Source organism: Trematomus bernacchii, unplaced genomic scaffold (assembly GCF_902827165.1).
Source record: "Trematomus bernacchii unplaced genomic scaffold, fTreBer1.1, whole genome shotgun sequence".
NCBI classification, from domain to species: Eukaryota; Metazoa; Chordata; class Actinopteri; order Perciformes; family Nototheniidae; genus Trematomus; species Trematomus bernacchii.
The window spans coordinates 20,701,765-20,729,118 of NW_022987714.1; the positions used below are offsets into that span (position 1 = coordinate 20,701,765).

Here is a 27,354-nt window from a genome sequence, read left to right on the forward strand (position 1 = left end):
ACGTGCTTGGTGGGTCACTTGTGCAAAGAGAATCACGTGTTAGCCGCAACATATGAGGAGACTTAAAGGGGCCACGCTGAGGGAGCTGCAGGGGGGTGGGGGTGTTTCTGCCTCAGTGTGGGGGGAGAGAGAGAGACTTTTATCTGAGATCAACCGTAAGTCAAGGCCAGAGCGTTCTGCGCTGTTTCCCATAAAATGACTCATTTAAAAAAATCACATAACCAGACTCAACCGCAGTTAAACAAAGGTGCTGAAAAATCTACAGTCCCATTATTCTATTTCATCCTAACCTAGTCCTTTGTACCAGACTGTAGAGGAAATCCAGAGCACTATCATCACCATTTGTTACACTGACAGCCTCCTGTGTGTCCTCATTGCCCTGACAAATTCCTATTACATAACAGCTGCAGTGAATAATATAACAGAGGGAGGTGGCCATGATGGAAGACAGATACAAAGCGAGGCTGCATTCTTCCCCTTTTGTTTTCCTTCAGATTATGCTTTCTTTCTGCCTTAACATCTGGGTTACTCTATCTCAATTTGTCTCTCACTGCCTCTTCCACATTCTGCGACTATCACACTCCCCGCACATATCTCTCGATTGCAAAGCCAAGGTTAGTCGGGAGGCAAAGATCTGGCATGAGGATGAAAAGAAGTGACGCAGCAGTGGAAGGAGAATTCATTAGCAGTGCCTCAGGCTGCGGAGGTTAATACATTTGATGAGAACATATTGCGCTATCTACTTTGATCTGTCTCCATGCTTTAATGTTCAAAAAGCTCTTTATTTTTCTCATACTGCCTGTGCTGCAGCACCTCTTTTCACCCTCTGTCTGAAACCAGAGCCCAGTCTGCTCTGATTGGTTAGCTGGCCGACCCTTAGAGATGTCCCGCCCCTTAGCCTTTCACATACATTGTGTTGGAGCGCTAGACGATAGAAACGCGAATATTACATAGTGATGTCACTATGTTAGCGAAGTAAACAAAGAAGTCCAATGGAGGCAGGGGGGGGGGGGGGGGGAGTGTAATGGAGGGTAACTCCCTCTGGAGGAAACAGAGGGATTCTAGCCTTTGCAGACCATTTACATGCACAAAACCTATAGAATACACTACAGTGAAGGGAAAACCCCCCAAAAAGGGCCACTTTGAACTCTAAATGTATATTTATAGATGTATTTCATTGACAAAGTGTGCAAAAACACTTACTCTCAAATACTTCTTCTTAAATACATTTTCATCCTAGTACACATGGTAGAAGCAAATGGAGGATTTGAATATAATCATGGTTTAAAAATCACACTTAACCTGTTAAGCCCAGAGCCTGTTTTTCAGGTTTCAGGCTCGAAAATGACATGCCCAAAACAAATGACTACAACTTCACTTCTAAAAGGGTTATATGAATCATTTCTTTTATCAAAGCAAGGTTACATCTGTGAGTTGGATGTAGAAGTGTCAGAATCAATATAGATTTTTCTCAGTCAGAGTAAATTCAGATGGAACATAGCAAAAAAAGGTAAATTCTTACCTCCGCCTAAAGAAAAAACATTACTTATAGGCTGCGTTTCACTTCTCTTATTTTTCATTTCCTCGCTCCTCGGTCTCGGTCTCACCGGAAGTTGATTTGTCTGCGCCATCTTGAGTAGCGTCCCAATGGCCTTATTTTTGCCGGAGGACCGAGGATCGAGGAGCGAGGAGCGATAATGGAGGAGCTATAATCGAGGAACCACCAGACCATCCTTCGATGAAATCCTCCGATACTCTCCCCGCCCCCTTACTGTGTATCGCTCACTGATTGGACGATGCAGCGCATGCACTGATCTGATGCTTCTTGACATGAGAGCAGAGTTTCCCAGCGGAGTGAAGAAAACACATGAAACTCACGGGACTCACTCCTCAGTTTATACTGTGTTTTGTTTCAATGAATGCATCATTTAGTTACAAATATGTGATATATCTGAACAACAAAGTGGTAAAAAATTATTTTATTCATTTATTGGAAACATTTTCATGATCGCTTTTTCGTTTTACATTTTCATTTATTGTCATTTCCATTCAGTCAGTCATTAAGTGCTATTTAACATGTTCATTTGCTACATATCCACACAAACAGACAAAGTGTGCAATCCAATGAATGTTAATCTAACTGGGTTTTGATAGATAACATATCTCTTTTTCTTCTCTGAATTATTTTATTTCTATTGTGCACTCTAATCAATATTAATCAAACTAATGTTCGTTTATACATTTTAAGAATGGCGTTTATCTTTTTTGAGAATGAGTTCTTATTTTATTTAATGTATTTGGGTCTACAACAGATGATACAAATGTTTGTGTCAGTAAATGTGTACTAACAGAGGCGGGGGTGTTTGTGAAAATAACGGGGACAGAGCTGCTGTCAGACGAACAGCTGTGCGGCGTCATCACAAACGGACGTCGCTTCACGTGACGCTCCGGAGGAAAGGACGTCCCATTGCTCTTAAAACTCATTTCCCTGCTTCTCGTGGTTTCCTTGCGTCTCTCCATGCTTCCCTGGTGGGAGGGACTAAACGCAGGGAAACGACGCAAGTGAGGGACGCAAGGAATCAATTTAACCGAAGTGAAACGCAGCCATAGTGAAAACCACCCTTGAATGATGGGATGGTAGACTAAAAGCTTTAGGAATCCAAACTATAACATATAATAAGTACCCTGTATCAAGATTGAGGGCAAAACAAGTGAAATTTGACCTTTTTAGAGAGGTTTAGCAAAAAAAAGGTCCAGGCGGAATAAGCTTTCGGCACATTTGGGTACATCTGGTTCCATCAGTGCCATTTGACCTTTTTCAGGTACCAGACTATAAAAATGGTGTATTACATTGAATTATCACCATAGGTATTCATTCCATCCAAAGAAATAAAAAAAATTGTTTTAATTTAATTTGTGAAAAAAAAAAGGACCCGCCGACGGGGTCTTTGGGGCTTAACAGGTTAACAGAGTTACATTTAAACTCTGCATCTTTGTGTGAGAGCGGTTGTGTTTTGGTATGTGAATTAAAGAAGGAGTCATTGTATGCAGGCCCACCCCTCCCTACACGCAGATCACGCAGACTGCGGAGGGAGCCTCACCTGAATCACAAATGCGGCGCACTTCAGCTTATGCGCAAATGCGCCGCAATTCTGTTGACGCTCGCGACACAGAGGGCCTCATCACATAACTTTGCGTGGGGCCACAAGTTGGCCAGGGGCAGCCCTGATTGTATGGGAAACAGCATCGAACACTCTGGCGTGAGATCTCCAACTACCAGTACAGGCTGTAGCGGGTGTGTTCAGGGACTTGAACCTGCAACACACCCCTGTTCCCAAGCTTCCAAACTGCCAATCAAACATTATGTCACATGGTTGGGTTTGACAATGATTGCAAGATTCAAGCATTGGCTCACATATAAAATAAATCTTAGTGATACAGAATGTCACTGGGAGGTCTGTTCAGCCAACAAAAGAACAATTAAGCTTCAAAATCAGATACATTGATTAAGACAACCTTGAAGTCATTTATTTTAGATTTAAAAAATATTTATTTTAGATTAAACGCATTCCAAGAAAAAGGACTAAAACTAGGTGTCTGTATTTGGGACTGAATACAATTGATATTCAGTTCCCACACTTTCGGACAAAAACGGAGCTCAATGGCAGAGAGGAATACTTTATATCAGGCTTTGGATAAACAGACAACACTTGAAAGTAGGACCTTTTTATAGAAAACTGTGTTCCAGTAGCTGCTATCTTACCTGTAGTTGTAGCTGCTGTACTCAAAATCAATAAGCATTAGCTTCTGTTTGTCTGAGCTCTGGCGGCCATTCAGCAGCAGGACGTTTCCTGAAAGCAGCAATAAAATGTTAATATTTGATGACAAATGTTTAATGTGTAAAGCAGATAGGGCCCCTTGGCGTCTGTGTGTTTTACCTTCTTGACAGTCGTTGTGGCAGAACACGACAGGAGAGTGTGTGGACTCCAGCAGAGACCTGGACGTACATAAAGAGGTTAGGAGGTCAGAGGCAAAGATCGCAATTATCCCAACACATCATTAAGAAGCTACAAAATATCCTGGATATTACCAAAGAAGTTCCATATCAGTTTTTCAATTAATTAAAGCATTTGCACATAGGTGAAACTGAAACTATTGCCCCAAGGTTGTATAACCCAACCGAGCAGTTTAAATATTGTTTTAAACTTTTAGATAAACATAAGTCTACCCAAAATATTATCACTTCATTATTTTATCCTATTATACCTTTGAAAATGTCATGTTTGGTGTCAGAATTCTTGAATGTGGCTTGAACCTTGTGAGGTCACAGTCCCTTCAACGTCAGTCCAAGAAGACATTTGTGCCAAATTTGGGAAAATACCCCATTACGAGAGGACGTTGGTACAACCCAAAACAAATTCCAATACAAAAAGCAGATGGAAATCAAAGTGAAGGACCCCTTTTATTGGCAATTTGGTTAACATTCACAGTGCTAAGGACCAGACGCCAAACCTCCGGCAAGTGTTCCATGATTCAAATCTTACCCAGAACTGTTACACGTTAATAGGGTTTGTCCTTGGTTCTGCTGTTCTGTTCTTTTCCAAATGGTAAGATTTCTGGTAATTGTTCAGTTTTTCACTATAAATAAAATCCATCACTGTGACATGAGTCTCATTGTTAGATGAAATGTTCTTCTCGGGGGAACTTATGTCCCAAAACATTCATTAAACAACTCAACAGCTGGAAAGAATACACATGGAAGATACTTAATTGGTACTTTAACAAACACCAAATTCAAAGTGAGTATAAAGAAAATGTCACTTCAAAATGCTGGAGAGAATGTGGTGATGAAAAGGCAAACCATAGTCATATATTTTGGTCTTGTAAAGTTTTAAGTGGCTTCTGGAAAATAAGAGTAATGTCAACTGTTTTTGGTATTTCTCTAAATAAGAATCCACTAATTATATTAGTAGTGGGACGTGTTAGTATCGTTATATTAAAACGTATTCCTAGTGATAAGAATAGCAATTATTAAACAAATTACAAGGAATTGGTTAAAAGATAATAACTTCATTAACTCACAATGGAAGAATCTTATGGAAGGGTAAAAAATAATCATGAGAATCAGAAACCAGGTTCATATCTTTGATAAAAGTTGGGAAAAATGGGTTGGTTAGAGAACACAAAACATTTATAATGACCAGGTGGTAGGATGTGACTACTAATGTATGTATTACATTACATGTCATTTAGCTGACGCTTTTATCCAAAGCGACTTACAATTACCAATTACAGGGACATTCTCCCTGGAGTAACTGAGGGCTAAGTGCCTTACTCAAGGGCACACTAGTGGTGGTGTTCCTGGCAGGATTTGAACTCACAACCTTCCGATCTTCAGCCCACCTCACTATCCATTAGACCATGAGTATTCCTGTCGTATCCATTATCTGTTAGCTATATAATATAATTTATTGTCAATCGGTTGTATTTCTTTCTTCTCTTTTCCTGATTTTTGGATGTTCATGCAGCTATTTAATTTATTTAAGTGTTCATTTTGTTATGTACTCCTTGTAACAACAAGTCTAAACTGTGTTAACATAGTGTATGTTTTGCTCACAGGTTAATCTGAGATTTGCAGTAGTAAACACTGTCAAAGAACCTACACATGCTGTGACTCGGTTACATCACACCATGTGTGGAAACATTCCCTGCATATGGTGTGTGTGTGTGTGTGTGTGTGTGTGTGTGTGTGTGTGTGTGTGTGTGTGTGTGTGTGCGTGCGTGTGTGTGTGTGTGTGCCTACTTGAGCAGATCCATCTCCTGCAGCAGGTTGTAGCTGAGCAGGCGGTTGTAGCGGCGCAGGTGGGACTCTCTGGTGAAGTTCAGCCTCATGACTTGGCTCAGGTACCTGCATGGTGAGAGTGTTAATCTAACATTTACTCCACCCTCAAAAACGACATTCCTGTACACTGTGAAGCCAGGAAGTTTTGACAGTAGAGTACGTCAATCTTAATGTCAACATGAATTTAAATAAAACCATGTTGTAGTTTTGTCCTTTTAAAGATTTTTTGGGTCAACCTTTATTGTAGACACAGAGTTGAAATGGGGAGACAGAGGGGATGACATGAGGCAAATGGCCCCTGGACGGATTCAAACTCGATTAAGAAAATATGTGGCTTTTCAGATGCATTGAAAAGTCACAAATATACAATCCGTTATCTAATTTAGTTACCGGTACCTAGAAAACAACATCACTAGCTTTTCTACAGGTCTAGTAGCTTTTGTTTGAATAATAATACAAATTAATCGTCACATCATATCTATATCTTATGTTTCAATTAATTGGTTTAGCAGTCTAGCCCACTAGATTAGACTCAAACCTTTGACCGTTATTTTTTGTATATTTACTGTCTATTTGTTTTTCTAACTCCAATTGTGTGTATATGTATATTTGTGTCGATGTATGTATGTATATATGTATATGCATACATGTATAAGTGGGTGTTAGGTGTGTATCTATGTATATATACATATGTATATATTTATTTTTATATATATTTATTCTCTGGGATTATGAGAAACAGAATTTTGATCCCTCTGTCTGTATAACACAAATAGAGGAATTGACAATAAAGACTGAAACTGTATGTGTGATTACAACAACAAAAAATCATGTTTTCCAAGAAATGATGAGTATTTCAGTCAAGTGACGTCTGCATTCAGGAGCATCAATCAAGAGCATGAATCAGACTCTGTCCGGAATCATTACTCAGTGCACACAAGGTTTACGAATAATAGGACATGCTTATGATTACCAATAGTGCTGAAGATAAAATTGTTTTTACATTACATTGCATTTAGCTGACGCTTTTATCCAAAGCGACTTACAATAAGTGCATTCGACCAAGAAGACACAAACTTGAAGAAAACAGAATCATATAAGTACATCAGGTTTCATAGAGCCAAAACATTTCAAGTGCTACTCAACTGGCTTTAGAAAAGCCAGTCCTTTATTAGTATATAAGTGCTTTGTTAGTAATTCTATCGCTCGAAGTGGAGTCGAAAGAGATGAGTTTTCAGTCTGCGCCGGAAGATGTGTAGGCTATCTGCTGTCCTGATGTCAATGGGGAGCTCATTCCACCATTTTGGAGCCAGGATAGCAAACCCACGTGTTTTTGCTGATGGGAACTTGGGTCCCCCTCGCAGTGCTGGTGCAGCGAGCCGTTTGGCTGATGCAGAGCGGAGTGCACGTGCTGGGGTGTATGGTTTAACCATGTCCTGGATGTAGGAAGGGCCAGATCCATTCGCAGCATGGTACGCAAGTACCAGTGTCTTGAAGTGGATTCTAGCAGTTACTGGAAGCCAGTGAAGTGAGCAGAGGAGCGGCGTGGTGTGGGAAAATGTTGGAAGGTTGAAGACCAGACGAGCCGCTGCATTCTGGATGAGCTGCAGAGGTCGGATGGCACATGCAGGTAGACCAGCCAGGAGGGAGTTGCAGTAGTCTAGGCGTGAGATGACGAGAGCCTGGACCAGAAGTTGTGTCACTTTCTGGGTCAGGAGGGGACGTATCCTCCTGATGTTGTAAAGAGTGTATCTGCAGCAGCGGGTTGTGGCAGCGATGTTTGCAGTGAAGGACAGGTTGTTATCTAGGGTCACACCCAGATTCCTTGCAGTCTGAGTCGGGGAAACAACAGAGGGGCCGATGTTGATTGTTAGGTCAAGAGTGGGACAATCTTTTCCAGGAAGAAAAAGCAGTTCAGTCTTGTCAAGGTTGAGCTTGAGGTGGTGAGCAGACATCCACTGAGAGATGTCTGCTAGAGAAGCAGAGATGCGTGCGACGACCTGGGTCTCTGAGCGGGGAAAGACAGAATTAATTGGGTGTCGTCAGCGTAGCAGTGGTATGAAAAACCATGCGGGCTAATGACCGATCCGAGCGAGTTTGTGTACAGAGAGAAGAGGAGGGGACCAAGGACAGAGCCCTGAGGGACCCCTGTAGTTAATTGACAAGGGTCGGACTCGGACCCTCTCCAAGTTACCCTGTAGGTGCAGTCTTTGAGGTATGAGGTGAGGAGGGAAAGTGCAGAGCCTGAAACTCCAAGTTCTTGGAGAGTGCGAAGGAGGATCTGATGGTTTACCGTGTCGAATGAAGCAGACAGGTCTTTGTGGAAAAGGTTAAATGTATGTTGGACACAAGCCCATATGTAGGTGCTGTCTTCCTTGATCTCAGAAAGGCTTTTGACACTGTTAACCACCAAGTGCTCCTTACAAAGCTGACGTATTTACATTTTTCGGCAGATTCAATACAGTGGGTTAAGTCTTACTTATCGAACAGAAAACAGTGTGTTTTGGTCAACGGAGCCAAATCCCCCTACCTTGTGAACCCTGTTGGGGTTCCACAAGGCTCCATTCTTGGACCATTACTGTTTTCTCTGTACATTAATGACTTGCCTAATGTATGCCCTGAGTTGAATGTACAAATGTATGCCGATGATGCGGTCATCTTTGTAAATGGGAAAAACACTGAAATCTCATCCTGTCTCTCAAATGCTTTGGACAAAGTTCAACACTGGCTGAACAACATTTGCTTACAGTTAAATGCAAAAAAAACAGTATGCATGATGTTCAGTAAACGACCAGTCAAAATCGAAGGATCCAACGTGTTTTTAAACGGAGCAGAAATAGAACTAGTCCCCCACTTCAAGTATCTTGGAGTCATAATGGACTCGAACTTGACTTTTAAGAAACATATTAAGAAAGTATCCAATACCATTAAATTCAACTTGCAACATTTTAAACAAATTAGACCTTTCTTAACTGTCAATGCTGCAAAGTCATACCTCCACTGTATGATTCTATCCCACATTCAGAGTTGGGTGTAACGCGTTACAAAGTAACAAAGTAACGCGTTACTGTAATAATATTACTTTTGTCGGTAACGGAGTAGTGTAACGCGTTACTTTTATAATTCAGTAATCACACTACAGTTACTAACATTGCCCCGACACGCGTTACTTCGTTACTTTTATAAAATCAGTCATAATCACACTGACAGACAAGAGGGGTTTCCGCCGCAGGTTTATATGTACGTAATCTGCGCGACTTGCGCGTCCACATCGCTACGTGCAGTGCTGCATAAACATGGCTGAGTCAGCGATAACTTTCGAGGGGTGGAGGTATGCCTATTATTTTGAGTTCGTCCGAAGAATAGACAGGAATGTGACGGTGAGGTGCAAACTGTGTCCAGGCCAGAAGCTGTTATCCACTGCTGTAAACACCACAAACACCTGCAAAGAACACATGCTAAGGTGAAGCTAATAGCTAAGGACCCCCGAACCCAGAGTGAGGATGTTGTGAGTGTCCTGCCGCCGACTCCGAAGCAGCAAAAATTACCGGTAACCAAAGCAGAGATGGACAGGCTTGTAGCATCCTTCATAGTAGAGAAAATGTTGCCCATTTGCACAGTGGAATCACCATCGCATCGTTCAGAGATATACTACACAAAATACAGATAGCAGGAGACAGAGGACAGCCATGGTCAGAGCTATCTGGATCAGTGTTATGCGACAATGGAAACTGAACTAAAGAGAACATTTGAAACTTTAGCAGTCTGCGTGATCTGCCTGTAGGGAGGGGCGGGCCGGCCCTGCGAGTAAAGTAACGAGTTACTTTATGTAGAGAGTAACGAAGTAGTGTAATATATTACTTTTTTTTTAAAGTAATATGTAATATGTAATATATTACTTTTTTTTTTAGTAACGACCCCATCTCTGCCCACATTGAATACTGTTTTACAAACTGGTTGTTTGCTTGTGCCACAAACTTGAAACCTATAGAACAGCTGTACAAGAGAGCTATCAAGGTGTTTGACAGAAAGCCATATTCATATCACCACTGTACCATCCTTGATAAACAACATTTCTTGAGTTTTGACAATTTTAAGTCTTTTAAAAGTATGTGTTATTTTTATAAATGTTTACATGGACTGGCCCCCACTCCCTTAGGGGAATTCATCCACAAAAAACACACTGGACGCTGCACTAGGTCAGAAACCAGAGGAGACTGTGAAGTCCACCGTAGACGGACCACTTTTGGACAAAATGTCCTCTCCATTAAAGGCAGCTCTTTGTGGAACAGCCTCCCAACTGAGATACGGGATTGTCCCACTCTCAATAGTTTTAAAGGTCAACTCAAAGAATGGTTGAGAAACAAACAGACGTGCAATCACCGCTAAATGCCCTTTAACACAGGGGTATCTCCTCTTGCACTTTAGGTAGCTCTTTTATCTTATCTTGCACTTTATATGTCGCTGCTGCTACATTGTACTGCCATGTGGTAAATGCTTGTATGCTGCTCATGCTCTTCCTGCATATCATGTATTTATTTTTGCTATGTATATAAATGTCATGTTCTTATATGTTGTATGTGACGGGACTACGGATAGAAATGAGCTCAAAGCTCAAATCCGGCTAATTTACACTTGTAAGCATTATTTTTGTTTTAAAGTGTTCATCAATGTGCACTGTCTCGGTTCAAATAAACGATTAAATGAAAAGGATGATGACAGAGGAGAGGGAGGCTGCTTTAGCAGTGTGCAGTTCCTCAGAGACAGCGAGGAGGGCAGTTTCTGTGGAGTGACCTGCCTTGAAACCAGACTGGTGCGGATCCAGAAGGTTGTTCTGATGGAGATAACAGGAGTTGTTTAAAGACAGTGCGTTCAAGTGTTCTAGACAGGAACGGGAGGAGAGAGACAGGCCTGTAGTTTATAACATCAGACGGGTTGAGAGTGGGTTTCTTTAGGAGAGGGTTTACTCTTGCCTCCTTGAGACTGTTTGGAAAGTGACCAGAAGTTAGAGAAGTGTTGATGAGATGGGTGAGAAACGGTAGAATATCAGGAGCGATAGTCTGAAGGAGGTTTGAGGGGATAGAGTCCAGAGGACAAGTGGTAGGACGAGCAGAGGTAATGAGGGTAAGAACCTCACTTGGAGAGAGAGGGGAAAAGGAGGTTAGTGTGTGGGTGAACGGTGGGTCTGGTGACCCAGTGGTGAGTAAAGGTGAGTCGGAAAAAGAAGAGCAAATATCAACCTTTTTTTCAAAGTCGCTTGGCAAAAGGGAGGAGGGGGAAGGGGCTTTGGGGGCTTCGAGGAGGGTGGAGAAGATAGAAAATAGTTGTTTTGGGATTGGAATAGGAAGAATGGATCTTATCTTGAAAGAAAGTGCTTTTTGCCTGAGAGATTGAAGCAGAGAAAGAGGAGAGGAGAGACTGATAGGTTAGGAGGTTATCAGAGTGTTTGGATTTCCACCATTTCCGCTCAGCTGCTTCTATTAGCACGCAGTGCATCATTTAGCCAGGGAGCAGGAGGGGACTGACGAGGCTGCCGAGATGTGAGAGGACAGAGAGAGTCCAGAGAGGATGAAAGAGTCCAGAGGAGAGTTTCTGCAGCAGAGTTTGAAGGCAGGAGTTGGAACGAGTCAGAGGAAGGGAGGGCTGAGAGCACCGATGAGGTAAGAGTAGAGGGGGAGAGGGAACGAAGGTTACGGCGGACAGGTGCAGAATTAGAAGAGATTAGTTTGTTATGTTTGGAAAGGGGTAGAGAGAATGAAATGAAAAAGTGATTGGATGTGTGAAGCGGGTTTACAGAGAGGTTAGAAGTAGTGCAGTTCCTTGAGAATATGAGATCAAGGACATTGCCAGCTTTATAAGTTGGTGGGGATGGAGACAGTGAGAAAGCAAAGGCGGTTAAAAGAGATGTTAGTTCCGATATCTTCCCTGTATGGAGGTAGAAGTCTCCGAGAAGTACAGTGGGAGGGCCAGTTTCAGGGATGTGTGAGAGGAAATTATCTAATTCCTCCAAGAAGTCTCCCAAGGCGCTTGGTGGACGGTAGAGAACAACAATGGTTAATTGTATAGGATGGGTTACTGTGACGGCATGGAATTCAAAGGTGGAAGGAGAGAAGTTTGGTAGCTTGAAGAGGGAAAAGCTCCATTTGGGAGAGAGCAGGAGACCAGTGCCACCTCCTCTGCCAGTGGGTCTGGGTGTATGGGTGAAGGAATATGCTGTGGAGAGAGCTGCTGGGGTGGATGTGTTGGATGGAGTAATCCAGGTCTCAGTGAGAGCAAGAAAATCCAGAGACTGCAGGGAAGCGTAGCCAGAGATGAAGTCAGCCTTAGGAACAGCTGACTGGCAGTTCCACAGGCCACCTGTAACTAGATGTTGGATCGCAGTGGAGCACGTGGGATAGACGAGCAGGCCGGTTATATCGATTAGGAGAAGCACGGGTCCAGTAATAATTGCGAGAGGACACATGAACAGGAATGGAGAATATACACATGTTTTAGCATGAGGGGCTAAAAAACACCAGCGATACTTAGCTCAATCAAAGTAGGATTTGCCTCCTCTTTCCCCCCCGCAGGACTCTATTGTCTTTGTCAGTCTTACTCCCGCAGGACTCTATTGTCTTCGTCAGTCTTCGTCTGTCTGATGCTGAAGCTCCAGGAAATTGCTGCCTAAAATGGACACTAGTCCTGATTGCTGAGTTGTCACAGCTGTGGGCCTACGCCCCTTTAATTAGTTAACTCTCTGCAGCTGATGGGCACCAGCTGAAACTGTCTCACTTCACACAATCAGCATAGCCTTCAGGGCTATTGAAATGCACTTTTTACAGACAAATGTCAGACTAAACCCTTGTTACAGAGGTTTTAAGTTAACCCTGCTACAATTACCCCTAGTAAAGCACTTAGTATTTGTACAATTGTTTAATCAAATTGAACCCTAATCAAAGTGAACCCTAACAGGCAAATGTTTCAGTTTACCCATATTTCTGCCTGGAAAAACAGGTATTTTAGCTGTTCTGAGATTTCAAAACACAATTTTAGGCAGAATAACTACAGAACAGTTATACAGAGTAGAATGAATGAAACAGAGGTCTAGAAACAGAAATAGAACTTAAACAGGTTTCTGAATCAGCAGTGAGTCCTATCTGGTCGAGATTACACACATTTTATTGTTTCAGCAATACACCCAAAGTGTCACAATTGCACACGTTGGAAATGGAAAATGTTTTTGCATTAACCTGAAGTTTTACAATTCAATATCATTAAGAAACATAGACAAGAAGGGGGGGAAAGAAAACAGAGGGAAAGAACAAAAAAGCTCTTGTTCCTTTAATTTCTTGCATCAGTCAGACACAAATGCCACACTCACAGCTAGCTTTAGCAAATGTTGCTAGCTAACTCCAGCTAACTGTAAACATTTAGTTCATAAGCAATACATGGAAATCAAGGATTAGAATCAAATCCTCTTAAGATGCTATGATATTTAGTCTTTACATTCATCTATCCAAGCAGCAAAAGCCGTGGGCAGCCAATATACATACAGCCCCCAGGAAGCAGTGTGGGGGGGATCAGCTCAAGGGCCCCTCGGCAGTGACCAGGAGGTAAAAGGGCAACTCTAAAGGTATCGTTCCACACTCCGCACTTGATCTGTTCTCTACAGACTGAGCTAAAGCAGCCCAAATCTTAGCAATTATCATTTTAAAAGAGAGTGTTCTTTGCTAGCTTGCCTAGCTTGTATGCTATTACCAGTAGCCTATGGTAACTAATGTTTGCAACCTTCATCTAGATTGTCCTGGTTTGCTAGTGACTCTTTATTTCCTGCTATTTGTCATCACCCTGTAAATGTCACTGATCAACAACATTTTCAACTGCTGCTTCAAAAGTGGACAACAGGATGAATAAGCGAACAAGAGATTAGGGTGGGTTGTTGCATTTCACTAAGGTAATGAAAGAAACCACTTCGTAACACTGTACGTTTTTGTAACCATGACAGTGTTATTTATTGAAATGTGTAAGGTTTTTTTTCACTAATGTTCGCTTGCACTGTACTAAATGTCAAGGCCACATGATCAGATAGAAATAAATGACTGCTGGGGAATCGGTTGGCTTTGGCATCACATTATTGGCTTCTGTTCAGAATCTCTGACAGGTCTAGAAATAAAGAAAAGGTCACTACTACACAAAATATAGTCTTATTTTGTATGGAATTTGGCTTTAGTCCAATCATGCATTGTGAGTTTGGCCCCGACAAATTCCAATCAGGATGAACTGACACTACTAACTATGCGTCTGATCTTTCATCCTCTTTGTTGTCTGACGTGGACATTTACAGAACCAGTCATGGGGCAGTACAAACAAGTTTGGAATAATTAATCCGGGTGATGATAAACAAGTTGTGAGGTAACCAGTTGAAAACAAGTAAATCTGGATAATGGACTTTATCACCACATGCTGTCAAATATATTGCAATGCAAACCTTCTACAGACAAGTCAACATAAAGGAAATGAAAAGAGATGTGCATTACGATAAGCTAAGTGTTTCCCTATACTTGTCGATAAATTATCAGCGACGCAATATGCTATATAATGAATCTAAACTTCCAGTAACTGATGTGGGAGCTGTTACAAATCTGCTCAGTTGGTCACTCATTTGAAACCGTAGACTAGAACATCTGGAGAATAGGCAACCAAATGGTAATCGAAATATTTCTCAAGACAGGATACAAGATGGGGCAGGACAGGACGGGACAAGACTCAAATGACTTACTTGTCCATGGTTCCAAACAGCCACTTGGGTTCCTTGTTGAAGGGCATTCTCATTACATGAAACTTGGCCATCTTCTCTGCAACTTCTGCTGATATGCTGGGGTCGCTTAACTCACAGGTGTCCAGTTTACGACTCTGTCAACACGATAATATGAATGTAATCTTATTTAAAAGTGCATGAGGATTGTTGTGGTGCATTATGCAAGATTAAATCTCAAACATTTTAGAGGCAATATTAGAACTGGTAGCAACCCCCATCGGCCTGGTTGATGAATATGATTAGGCAACGTTCAGTTTACGGATGTTATAAAATCTTGCATGATGTAGCAGAATTGAATTTTAAAGTCTTACAAACCTGTACTGTAAACTGGACCATGGTCTTGACATACATGGACATTGTGCGGTTTTTCACGAAATTGCTTTAAGTTAATTTGTAAAAAGGGATTTTACATTTTTGCACAAAAGATAACATGAATCTTTTAATTACTTGCTGCTGGTCTTTCAAAATTAAATGGTATAAACCAAGGTCAAAATGATATTCTTTCATTAGATGAATTAATTATGTAACATGGTAATGTATAAGAGATGTTATCGGGTTTATTTATTCTCCCTGAACATCGATTACTGTTGCATCATTGAGCAATAAACAACACACATGCAAAACATGTTGATTCATTCATTCCCACGCTTGCTTCCACATGCCTAACCATATCTAAGCTCTCTATCTCAAATCCTAACCCTACACATATCCGCAACCTGTTTTTATACTGAAGATCATTTATAAATGGGCAATATAACTACGGCCAGGTCATCTAAATAAAAAGAAAAGATGAACACCAAGGGGTATGGGTAGGGATTTTGTAATTCCTTTCAATACCCATTTTTTTTAAATAAAAAAAATAAGCCATGTCAAGAATATTATGAAAGTGAAACACTAAATACTTTTTAGTTCGGCCCTACACATACAACACCCTATAAATAAACAAAATGATGCCTAATTGCCTCAACAAAATGTAATAATTGAATCTATTCCAGAACAAAGGGGTGTTTGTCCACCCCTGTTCAAAAGGTTCCCACAGTATATGGAGATGAAGATATGTGTACATGAACAACAACGTGGCGACTTACAGGGACATACTGCTCCAGCCGGCCCTGAGGGAAAATGCCATATAGTTTAGGTCCAAGCTCCCTCTCTGCCAAGATAGCAAACATCACACTCTCCAACACCATGGCCTCCGCCCCCTGAAAACACACAATAAGACACTTATCAGCAACGTTAAAGTTGTGAGAGACACTACCATCAGTGTGGTGCAATGGAAATTAGACAAAGAGCTTTGTTCACCATGTCCTAAACAAAGAGTAAGGGATGAAGTCACAAATGAAGCACTTATCTTGTCAACAACTGACTGTCACAGTGCTTGGTTCGTGAAAAGGTAATATGTATATTTGGACAATTAAGCTTTGTGCATGACCCATCACATGGTTAGTCTGCATTCAGAATTGAATGGAAATAAGGTGGTGGGGAGAAAGATGGGTTAGTTGTGTCTGCCAGAATCTTCAAGGAGGCCCACTTAGGCATTTAAAAAAAAAGCTGAAGGAGAGAGTACAGCCTTGTGATTCTCCCTTTATCTTAGAGACACACAAAAGTCACACACCAACACACATAGCCTGGAGCCCAACGGGGGCTCAAGGTTAACTGGGAAACCTTCTCTCATACCAACACAAACACATGCCCTGGAGCCTGGAGGACTAAAGCTGTGTGCTGGCTTCTCATCGACCCCATTCTTATCCACTCCATTGTGTAGGGAAGACAGAAAACCAGGCTTCTCACCAACTAGGCAAGAGGCCATTAGCAGAGGACAGATTTAAACTGTGGGAAAACTGAAACTCCCAAAGGTGAAGTTGTATTTCATATGGCTTTTCTGGGGGAGAAATAGGTTCATTGATCAAGTTGAGAGAAGTTAGAGTACATTTGAGGACTGTTATACCGAAGTAAATGATCACTTTTTACAGGGTTCCTGCAGGTTTCACCAACTCAAATTTAAGACTTTTTAAGACCACTTTGAATAGAATTTAAGACCTATTTCACGGCAAGAAAGTATGAAGGAAAATTGCTATGAAAGAAGAAATACGTACATGAAATGTATTCATGTTGAACATAAGAACGATGACTGAACATAACAGCATAACAGTACACAGAACTGTGTTAGCAGGTTAGACAAAATGTGTGTGTGTCTCTGTGTCTGTGTGTGTGTGTAGTGCTAGATCGTATACCTCCTGGGTTTTAGGCGGCGGAAGTGACGTAATCGTGGATGAGAAGTTGGCAACTTTTGTATTAAAAGTTTAACGTTTACCCTAAATAGAGTAGAGTTCCGCTCACGCACGTCTTGTCACAAATATGAGGTTCATTAACAAATAATGAGATCATACTCTATAACAACATTAAAATGTGTGAAATATACTTACATTTCAATAATAATGATTTGATTATTAAAGAATAACTTACAGTTCTTATTTGTGTTGCATTTGTGGATAAAAACCAAAGAACATTTAGGATATATATATAAATACTGGTCAGATATCCACCAGATGTTTTAGTGATTTTTGTCTCTCTTTGAGAAATTAAATTGCAACATCAAATACAAAAGTTAATCTGAAACAAACTCAAATACCATAATGAAATTAATCCACAAATGATGATTGTTATAACTTAAATGTTATACCTGGAAACACAAATACACAACCGAAAATAACACATTTAATATGCTCGTCTCTTGTCCTGGGTGGCAGATTACGTCACTAAAACCCAGAAGGGGATCTAGCCGCTGCTGCACTAGCTAACGCTACATTAGCTACATTAGCAACATTAGCAAAACAAACGCTATTTTTTTTTGCAAAAGGTGCAGCGGGCTTCAAACACGTTCCCCTCAACTGGTTTCAGCCAAGCACTAAATTCTATGTTTTCCAACCAAATATGGTTGAACTTACACTTCCCCATATTTGTTTGTAAATAGATTCGAAGATGCCTTAGTTTCTGACTGCCGCTAGCTTGGTTGCTAGGTTACTAGCTGGGTGTTCTCCGATAAGGGGCCGGGGGAAACAAAGTTATTGATTACTGGTTCCATGTTGATTTAAATCAATACAAATTGTTGGGGGGAACTGAAAGGCTATTACCGTACTGGTTACTTTGCAGCCCGGACATTTCCGCCAAAACACATTTAGACGCTATCGCAACACAGAAGTACCTTTCAAATCCCATCATTTAAGACCTTCTAAAATCATATTTAAGACCTTTCTTCTTTTTTTGGTCATATTTAAAGGAGAGGTGTCATGCTTTTCCGGTTATTACCCGTCCCCTTTTGTGTTATGAAGGTTTTTATGCATGTAAACGGTGTGCAGAGTCAAAACCCTCAAAGTACACCCTGTAGCGAGTAAAACTCTAACACAGAAAATACCTCCCCAAAACGCCTCGTTGGAGATACGTCACTGCCCATTTGAGTCTTCCATTTCGTTCCGGGTACGGCATGATGTCAAGCGGTACCCGGAACGAAATGGACCAATCCCGAAGAGCCGTTACGTTAAGCCCCCGCTGATTGGTCCAAATTGACCGATCCACGGACTTCCTCACACACACATCTGTGTGCAGGGAGCAGGCAGCTCTGCTGATTTCTCCTCCCTGGCTGCAGGCTGATAACAGACAGTTGGGATCGCGGCAAAATTCTCTCTGCAGACCCATTCTCACAGCGTTTATCAACCTTTTTCTTACTCAATATCAAGTCACACTTATTGTTTTTACTTCGGATGTGAGTTTGTGTGTGCTCAGGATGAATTTGGCTGTGTTTCGCTATGTATCCTAAACAAGGAAACAACACCTCCACGGAGCTCAGCGCGATTCACAACGTCCCGACCAATCAGAGCACACTGTGCTCACAGGGAGGGTGGGGGCTGGAGCTTTTGGAGCTACAACGAGCCGTTAAAGGCAGATAGTGAAATTCAGTGAATACACGTAGTTTACAGAGATGCTGTATGAGAAACCAATGTGAGTTTGGAAAAATGCACAGTATAAATCTATTTTAGTAGACCTCAACAATGGAATTATGATCAGTGGAAATGGCCATGACACCTCTCCTTTAAGACCTTTTTAAGGCCTTAAATTCAGATTATCAAATTTAAGACTTTTTAAGACCCCGCGGGAACCCTGTTTTTAGTTCTATTCACACGAAGAATACTAGCTAGTAAGCTATCAAGCATTTAGCTAGCAAAAACATTTGTCATTTTAATTTGAATTCGTTGACCATATATTTTGACAAAAGGCCTGCTTAAATCCTTCTACAGATAAGTTTCATTTAGGCTAACTGCCTCCATATCCAACCCAGTCTCACGGCATTTCGTGTTATAGTCACAAAATTAATTTAATCTATTGATTCGTGTTCACCAACACGATTTTCACATTTTTTTCGTGTCACACAGAACGATTTTAAATGCAATGTATTTCTATTGGTAGTATGTTTCGTGCCTGCACCACGTCTTTTTGTCCGGTCGGGTCTTGGAAGACCAGAAGCTGTGTGGTTCATAAAAACATGTTATTACTCAATATCTTACCCTAAGCCTAACCCTATCCCTTTTATTTGAAATTGTATAATGTGTGAGTTTTTTTGCCGTCAGTGAGGAAAAGAAATGGGGCTCAGAGCCTCAGAATACTGAAATCTGCAGGCACGAAACATACTACCAATATAAATACATTACTTCTAAAATCGTTCTGTGTCAGAATACTTAAATCTGTATTTTTTTTTAATGTCTTTTTCCTTCTAATTTGTTATTTACATTGCTTTTAAAATCGTTCTGTGTGACACGAAAAAAATGGCGAAATCGTGTTGGTGAACACGAATCAATAGATTAATTTCGTGACTATAACATGAAATGCCGTGAGACTGTGTTGCCATATCAGCTCTTCCTCTATAACAAAAAAATGTAAACAAATTGTTGCTGATATAGCTAAGCCTGCTAAAGTATTAGCCTACAGTTAACATTTCTTGGGGGGTCAAACTATGCTAATCAAGTTGCTTTCAGGTTATGCGAAGGGGCTTTAGTATGCATGGCCCCATCATACTGTTTTTCTTTAGGGTTTAGGTTTTCTGGCTGATGCTGCAATCTACTGCATTTAAATGTAAGCATTACTGGCTGCAATAGATGCCAGAATAGCATATTGCCATCTCAACCCTTTTAAGTGAATAACCTTAAGACACATTACTGCAGAGAGAGATTTGGAGCTGATCACTGGGGTCCTTGCCAGGGAATTTGCTTCATACTGATTGTCCAGCAGGAAGCCAGCTCAAAGGAAACAATACCGCCTGCCTCCAAGATTACTTATTATTTCTACAACAAGACTGTACTGCACTGCACCCCATACAGAGACGCTAAATACTGACATCTTACTCTGGATCTCTGTTGAGATGAAGTTAGAAATACACCCCTCTCTGAATAAAATGTCAAAATTAAATTAAGAGTTCTTATTTATTTCGATTTCCAAGTAGCAGGATTTTTTGCGAGCAAGGCACGAACAACCAATCACATGAATCTCCCGCCCGCGACATACGAAGCAAAAAAGCCCGAAGTAAACTGGATATAAACTCCCCAAAACAGGCGAAAACCTACCACTGTCTCTGCCACCTCCCTCCATGCCTGGCTCCTCCGGTTTATATCCCGGTAGGTAAATAGGGACTGGTCATAAAGCACCGGGTGATTGATTCGCTACCGCTCATTTCTCCTCCATTTTTTGGAATATGAGGAAATGACCTGCGGTATGTCTCTCCCAGCATACACGCCGTTTGATTGGCTAGAGCTTGAACTGTCAGATTTGCGTACACGGGATTTGATTGGCTGACGCTTCCACCTCAGCCTCAAAAGTTGAACATTGTTCAACTTTGAATCCTGAAAATCCTGAAAATCTCCGCTCGCCTGCCCACAATGCAGTTCGGCGAAAAGTGAGGGAAAGTGACGTCACCCCATTCAAAGTGAATGGGCAGAAGCGTTTCAAGATTTTTTTAACGCTGCTGTGTAGACGATCGGTTAGTTTGGTTGTAGCGACCCAGATCTGCAGCATCTAGTTTATGGACAAAGCTCCCGTATTTACAGAGCTTTAGTTGGCCTTTACAAGTCAGTGTGCGTATATTTTAAGTGTGCTCCTGTAAAGTGCAGTTTAAATTTAGCCTCAGGGATTAAGACAAATGGGCCACAGCAAAAGCTATAGACGACCAGAGTTGGGTGTAACGCGTTACTGTAATAATATTACTTTTGTCGGTAACGGAGTAGTGTAACGCGTTACTTTTATAATTCAGTAATCACACTACAGTTACTAACATTGCCCCGACACGCGTTACTTCGTTACTTTTATAAAATCAGTCATAATCACACTGACAGACAAGAGGGGTTTCCGCCGCAGGTTTATATGTACGTAATCTGCGCGACTTGCGCGTCCACATCTCCACGTGCAGTGCTGCATAAACATGGCTGAGTCAGCGATAACTTTCGAGGGGTGGAGGTATGCCCATTATTTTGAGTTCGTCCGAAGAATAGACAGGAATGTGACGGTGAGGTGCAAACTGTGTCCAGGCCAGAAGCTGCAAACACCACGTCAAACCTCAACAAACACCTGCAAAGAACACATGCTAAGGTGAAGCTAATAGCTAAGGACCGGACCCCCGAACCCAGAGTGAGGATGTTGTGAGTGCGCCGCCGCCGACTCCGAAGCGGCACAAATTAGAATTTGGAGGACCGTTAACCAAAACAGAGATGGACAGGCTTGTAGCATCCTTCATAGTAGAGGTAATGTTGCCCATTTGCACAGTGGAATCACCATCGCATCGTTCAGAGATATACTGCGCAAAATACAGATAGCAGGAGACAGAGGACAGCCATGGTCAGAGCTATCTGGATCAGTGTTATGCGACAATGGAAACTGAACTAAAGAGAACATTTGAAACTTTAGCAGTCTGCGTGATCTGCCTGTAGGGAGGGACAGGCCGGCCCTGCGAGTAAAGTAACGAGTTACTTTATGTAGAGAGTAACGAAGTAGTGTAATATATTACTTTTTTTTAAAGTAATATGTAATATGTAATATATTACTTTTTTTTAGTAACGACCCCATCTCTGTAGGCGACACAATGCCTATTTTCCTCATGATCTCAACCAGCACACTTCAAAACAAGGACAAAAGTACCGGACTCTCATGGGAAATAAGTTGAGAAATTAGTGTGTAAAGTAGGTATTGCACTTTATCGTCATTTGGAGCCTGAGTTGGCACAGCATTGATCAGGGGGCGGAGCCACTGTATTGACATCCCGCCCACAAGCTCCGAGCGTGACCAGAGCAAGGCAAAAGCTTGTTAGCATGAGATAACCACATCAGTCAATCATCAAAACTGAAATTATACACTAGAAACACTCGAACATTCTTTATCGTGATAAAACAGAAACAATCTATGGGAAAAATGGATTAGACATTGACCTAGTTTTTTTTGTTTTGTCTATTTTCCGTGGACTTATATTATTAATATTATGTCGTCCATCTTCATTCACAGTCTATGGTATGACCCCATAGTAAGAAGCTGATTGAGAAGTTCTTCATTCAAATGTCTGAATGCACAAGGCCCTTGTTGTTTGGAGGCTGTAACACCCATTGACTGGCCTCTAGCAACCTCGGTTTCATTTCCTCTGACCTATTTTAAATGTCACTGTTTGTTTTTGCTGTGTTTAATTTGAATGGACTTTCCCAGACAGGTCTTCCATCGGTTAAAAGTTAATTATCAACATTAGATTTCAAGCCAAGCTCCATGTACTGACAAGAATTTCGACATACCTAAAAAAAGCACCTCGGTCACACTATTTCCTGTTTTCTGACAGGAAACAGAAACTTCCTCTACTAAAGCTAAATGTACTTTTTGAATGAATACCTGTAGAGGTGCCAGATGGCCCCATGGCACTGCTTACGTAGGTATATTTGATAACTTCATTTCCATCTTCATTTTAATAGGAGGTACCGATCTTACTGTGGGTTTTGTGTCCTCTCTGGAAATTTGATTACATTTGAATCTGAATTGTTAGACTGGTCCCATATCAGTGTCTCTGAGATAGTTAGCATCTGGCCTTGGAGTGATACAGCAGGTGCATTGTGCTGCCCACAGCTGCTGCCTTAACCTCAATACTTATCTGCTCTAAGTCAATAAACATGGGAGGATAGATTATTAAATACAGACTGAACTGAGATGAACCCAGGTGACACTGTTATTTAAATGTGTAAAATATCTGTATATCTTTGGGTTGATGAGAGGGTTCTGCATTAGCCCTGTGCTAACTGAAGGCTGGATTAGAAGGGAGGCAGGCTTCCGATTCAGCGGTGCTAACAGTATAACAGGCTGATGACCTCATCTCATCACATGACGGGGAGCTGTGATTCAGCCGCAGTCTGAGGGTCAAGGGTCCTCACGTGACACGGTGAAGGACTTTCTAGGTCACTGGGAATGAGTCTTGTCAGTTCTTCCGGCTGCCAGCAGTGACACATTTGGGTGTTTATTTATTAGCTTTGTGTATTTGTATGTCCTAAATTGATCTTACAAAATTCTAATTTAAACATTTGAGATGAATTGCTATAAATATTGTCTTTATTTAAGTAAAATACTGGAGGAGTGTTTTATGGATATCTATTAGTTACATTTACCCTCGTCACCTGTTGTGTGTCTTGTAGGGATAATGTGTGGAATTTTTCAAAACACAGCAATAAAGGCTGTTATCTCAAAACTATCTTTTTACTCATACCTTGAGCTGGAATTCTCCTTTAAGTACATCCGACAAAACGTTCCAGTTGAATTCCTATCTATATTCTGAAGGTTATTACGTAGGCTTTGCTTATTATCATTTACAGCCTGATTGTGTCTCAGTTTAAAGGTCCCATGTCATGCTTTTCCGGTTATTACCCGTCCCCTTGTGTGTTATGAAGGTTTTTATGTATGTAAACGGTCTGCAGAGTCACAAACCCTCAAAGTACACCCTGTAGCGAGTAAAACTCTAACACAGAAAAGACCCGTCTATGCTGCCCCAGAACGCCTCGTTGGAGATTTCTCATTTTCCATTGTTTGCTTCCTGGGTTCTGTGACGTGTGAACACCCAAATCAACAACAAATGGGGTCATCCTCGACGGCACATTTTCATTCAAATCTCACATCAGTAATATCACTCGGTCTGCCTATTTCCATCTACGCAACATCAACCGCCTCCGCCCGTCCCTTAACCCTAAGACCACCGCCATTCTTGTTCACACCCTGGTCACTTCCCGCATCGACTACTGCAACTCCCTTCTCTTTGGTCTCCCTCTCAAATCCATCCACAGACTTCAACTGGTTCAGAACTCTGCCGCCCGCATCATCACCAGAACCCCCTCCATTAACCAAATCACTCCTGTTCTTCAGCAACTTCACTGGCTCCCCGTCAAATCCCGTATAGTTTTTAAGATTCTGCTCCTCGCCTTTAAGGCCATCCATAACCTCACTCCTCTGTACCTCTCCGACCTCCTGCACATCAACACACCCATCCGCACTCTCAGGTCTTCTGCTTCCCTCCACCTCACTGCACCCCCCTTCCGTTTAACCACCATGGGGTCCAGAGCCTTCAGCCGCTCTGCACCCCACCTCTGGAACTCCCTCCCACCTGACATCCGCAACACTGACTCTCTCCCCATTTTCAAATCACGCCTCAAAACATATCTCTTCACACTCGCATATCCACCCTGATCATTATCCATCACACATCCTCTGTTTTTATTTATTTGGTTATTTGATTGATTTATATACTGCATTGTCTTGTTTATGTTTCTTATGCTGGTGTTATCTATTGTGTATCTTGTTTTTTATGTGTTTGTACGGCGACCTTGAGAGCCTTGAAAGGCGCCTATATAAAATAAATGAATTATTATTATTATTAAATGACCGGATTGGCCCAAATGGACCAATCCGCGGAGCACCTCACACACCAGGATCCCTTGGCTAACTAACAGGGAGTCCCCATTGACTTGCATAGAGCTCCCTGAACGCTGGTAATAGACGAGTTGGGATCGCGGAGAAATGCTCTCCGCAGACCCATTCTCACAGCGTTATAAACCTTTTTCTTACTCAATATCAAGCCACACTTATTGTTTTTACTTCGGCTGTGAGTGTTTGTGTGTGCTCAGGATGAGATTCTGTGTTTCGCTGTATCGCCGACCCGGAAACCTGTCCGCTCCTCGCAGCAGCGGCGAGCAGCAACGAGCCTCGCAACGAGCCTCGCAACGTCCCGACCAATCAGAGCACACTGGGCTCACAGGGAGGGGGGGGGGGGCAGGAGCTCCAACAAGCCATTTAGGACAGAGAGTGAATACCTGGTGAATACACATACTATACAGAGATGCGATTTTGGAAAATTGCACAATTTAAATCTATTCTAGTAGACCTCAACAATGGAAATATGATCAGTAGAAATGGCCATGACATGGGACCTTTAATCCTAAAGATGGTGACAAATAATGTCTTATAACTATTTTCTGATTCACAGAGATAGAAAGGAATATCCCAAATTATTTTTGTAAAAACCTTTGACTATAATATTTGAGGAAAAAATGTCAGAATACATGCTTTACTGTTTTTATTTTTTTAGTTTCATGATGATGACCTGTAGCGTCTCCTATTAAATCTTTGGCAGGTAACACTAGAGAGGAAGCAAGAGGAAGTTAGATTTGCTAACTCTTTCCCATTAAAAGTTGCTAGCAGCATTAGCTCTAAGAGTTGCTAGGTTGGCCATCCAATCATTTTCATTCAATCCATTGCAGTTCAAATACAGGTTTATTGATGTTGCCAGGATGTAAAAAGAATTGCAACAAATATAACAAAAAAAGCGGAAGGAAATCAGTTACTTTAGCGTGTTCGAAGTTCCAAACCTCTCATGGATACAAAGGATCGACCTTCTCAGTAGTGATGGAACGTAACTATTATAGATACTATAGGACATTTACCCAAGTACTGTACTTTTTTCTCACACCTCACTACATTTTGAAGTAAAATATTGTACTTTGTACTACATTTATTTAACACTCATAGTTACTAGCTATTTCTTACATATAAAACATAACATTTTTGATGTGATACCGGTACTGTACACTTAATATACCCCGTATTTTAAAAAGTACCTTCAATTGTCTTAACATTGACCAAATACAACATTAAATGTTCTTACATGTATTTGTAAGCAATACAAACTGAATAATATAATATTATTGTATGATATAATACTTTGAAAAGAGCCATTGTGCATAATACTTTTGATACTTTAAGTACATTATTATTCTATACTCCTCCTGAACTAACATTTTGAATTCATGACTTAAATAGAGTATTTTTGGACCAAAGTATTTCTACTTTTACTGAAGTAAAGGATATGCTTCTCGCGTCAAATCCAACCTAAACAACTGCTGCCCAAAGCCCAGCCAACAAAGAGGTGAGTGAAAAAAAAAACTTAGGGAAGGAAAAAGGAACATTTTCACACATCATCAGGGGAACATGGGCAGGTGAGGAGTGTGGTGACAGGATGGCAAACACTCTGGTCGGAGGAGCTGTGTATGGTGGCACCATCAACAGGTACTTACTTGGAAGAGATTTTCTTTGTTTGACTGTCGGGAATCCCCTTTATTACAGGACATCTATCAACAAAAGAAAGAGGAAAGAACAAACAATGAATACATGTAAAGCGGTCCATGAGTGTCAACATCCAAACCTAGAGAGGCCTGCAGTGCAGACAGTACAGTATGAGTTCAAACACATCAAGTCTTTAGGACATGATGGTGCAGAGGATTGGTCAGAATAATCTCTGCCTCCCTAAATCAGAATCAACCAGAATACTTTATTCATTCTGATTCTGAATACCTGCTTATTAAACAGACCAGAAAGAGACAGACAAGATAGAGATCAGCGGAGGATAAAACCACGTTCTACCACCTGACTCAACACCTGCTGTTGGATGAGTGGATTAAAGCTAAAGAGGCTAAACATACACATATTTATTTGTTGAATCATTCAACATGCTATTAAAATATCTTCATTGCTGAGAAACGCAGACTCTAGTGCAGTTAGGCTTTGTTTAACCATTAGTAGCTGTGCACTCTCACAACGTCATAGAGTCCTTAATCCTATTAGCTTTTTGATTAGACATGGCTAATTCCTGAGAGGCGGTTCTGTCCTGATGGAGATGGCTGCAGTTACCTTGGTGAAGGACACCGTGCTTCAGCTCGCTCGGACATCCCTAGCAATAAAAGCTGCAGTTCACTTTTATTACACAGCCTTTTAACCTAATGCGGGTATCATAGAGCACATTTTAAGGCTGAGAAAGCAGCGAGACAGCAGCACTTTGTTTGGTCTCTTTTTTATTTATCTCAGCGGGGCTTAAACAAACAGCATGTGCTGAGGACACCCACTGAGGCTGGTGCCCCACGAGGACGAAAACGGGTTGTATCCGCATATTTCTCTTGCGTATAGCCGTTTTTACCACACGAGGCCATAACTAAACGATAGAAACGGACCCCGCAAACGACAACGGGTCCAAAGGTGGATAGATCTGGGAACGGAGCGCTCTGGGGGGTCATACGGCTCCGTGTGATCGCCTCTATACGATCATTTTGTGATAATGATGACGCAATAGCCCTGCCTCCCCCCACCTCTGCTGCTCACCCCCGCAAAA

General features: G+C 41.5%; 1 protein-coding gene across 2 annotated transcripts in view; it reads right to left on the reverse strand.

The window, feature by feature from the left end:
• The window catches only part of chka (choline kinase alpha), a 45,059-nt gene that overhangs the window by 12,878 nt on the left and 4,827 nt on the right, over positions 1 to 27,354 (reverse strand). For both annotated transcript variants that reach the window (XM_034141295.1, XM_034141296.1), the window contains exons 3-8: positions 26,267 to 26,320; positions 15,728 to 15,841; positions 14,601 to 14,734; positions 5,804 to 5,908; positions 3,939 to 3,997; positions 3,764 to 3,851 (exon numbers count right to left, since the gene is read on the reverse strand). In XM_034141295.1, the coding sequence (XP_033997186.1) occupies positions 3,764 to 3,851; positions 3,939 to 3,997; positions 5,804 to 5,908; positions 14,601 to 14,734; positions 15,728 to 15,841; positions 26,267 to 26,320 (554 nt within the window). The remainder of the gene's footprint in view (positions 1 to 3,763; positions 3,852 to 3,938; positions 3,998 to 5,803; positions 5,909 to 14,600; positions 14,735 to 15,727; positions 15,842 to 26,266; positions 26,321 to 27,354) is intronic.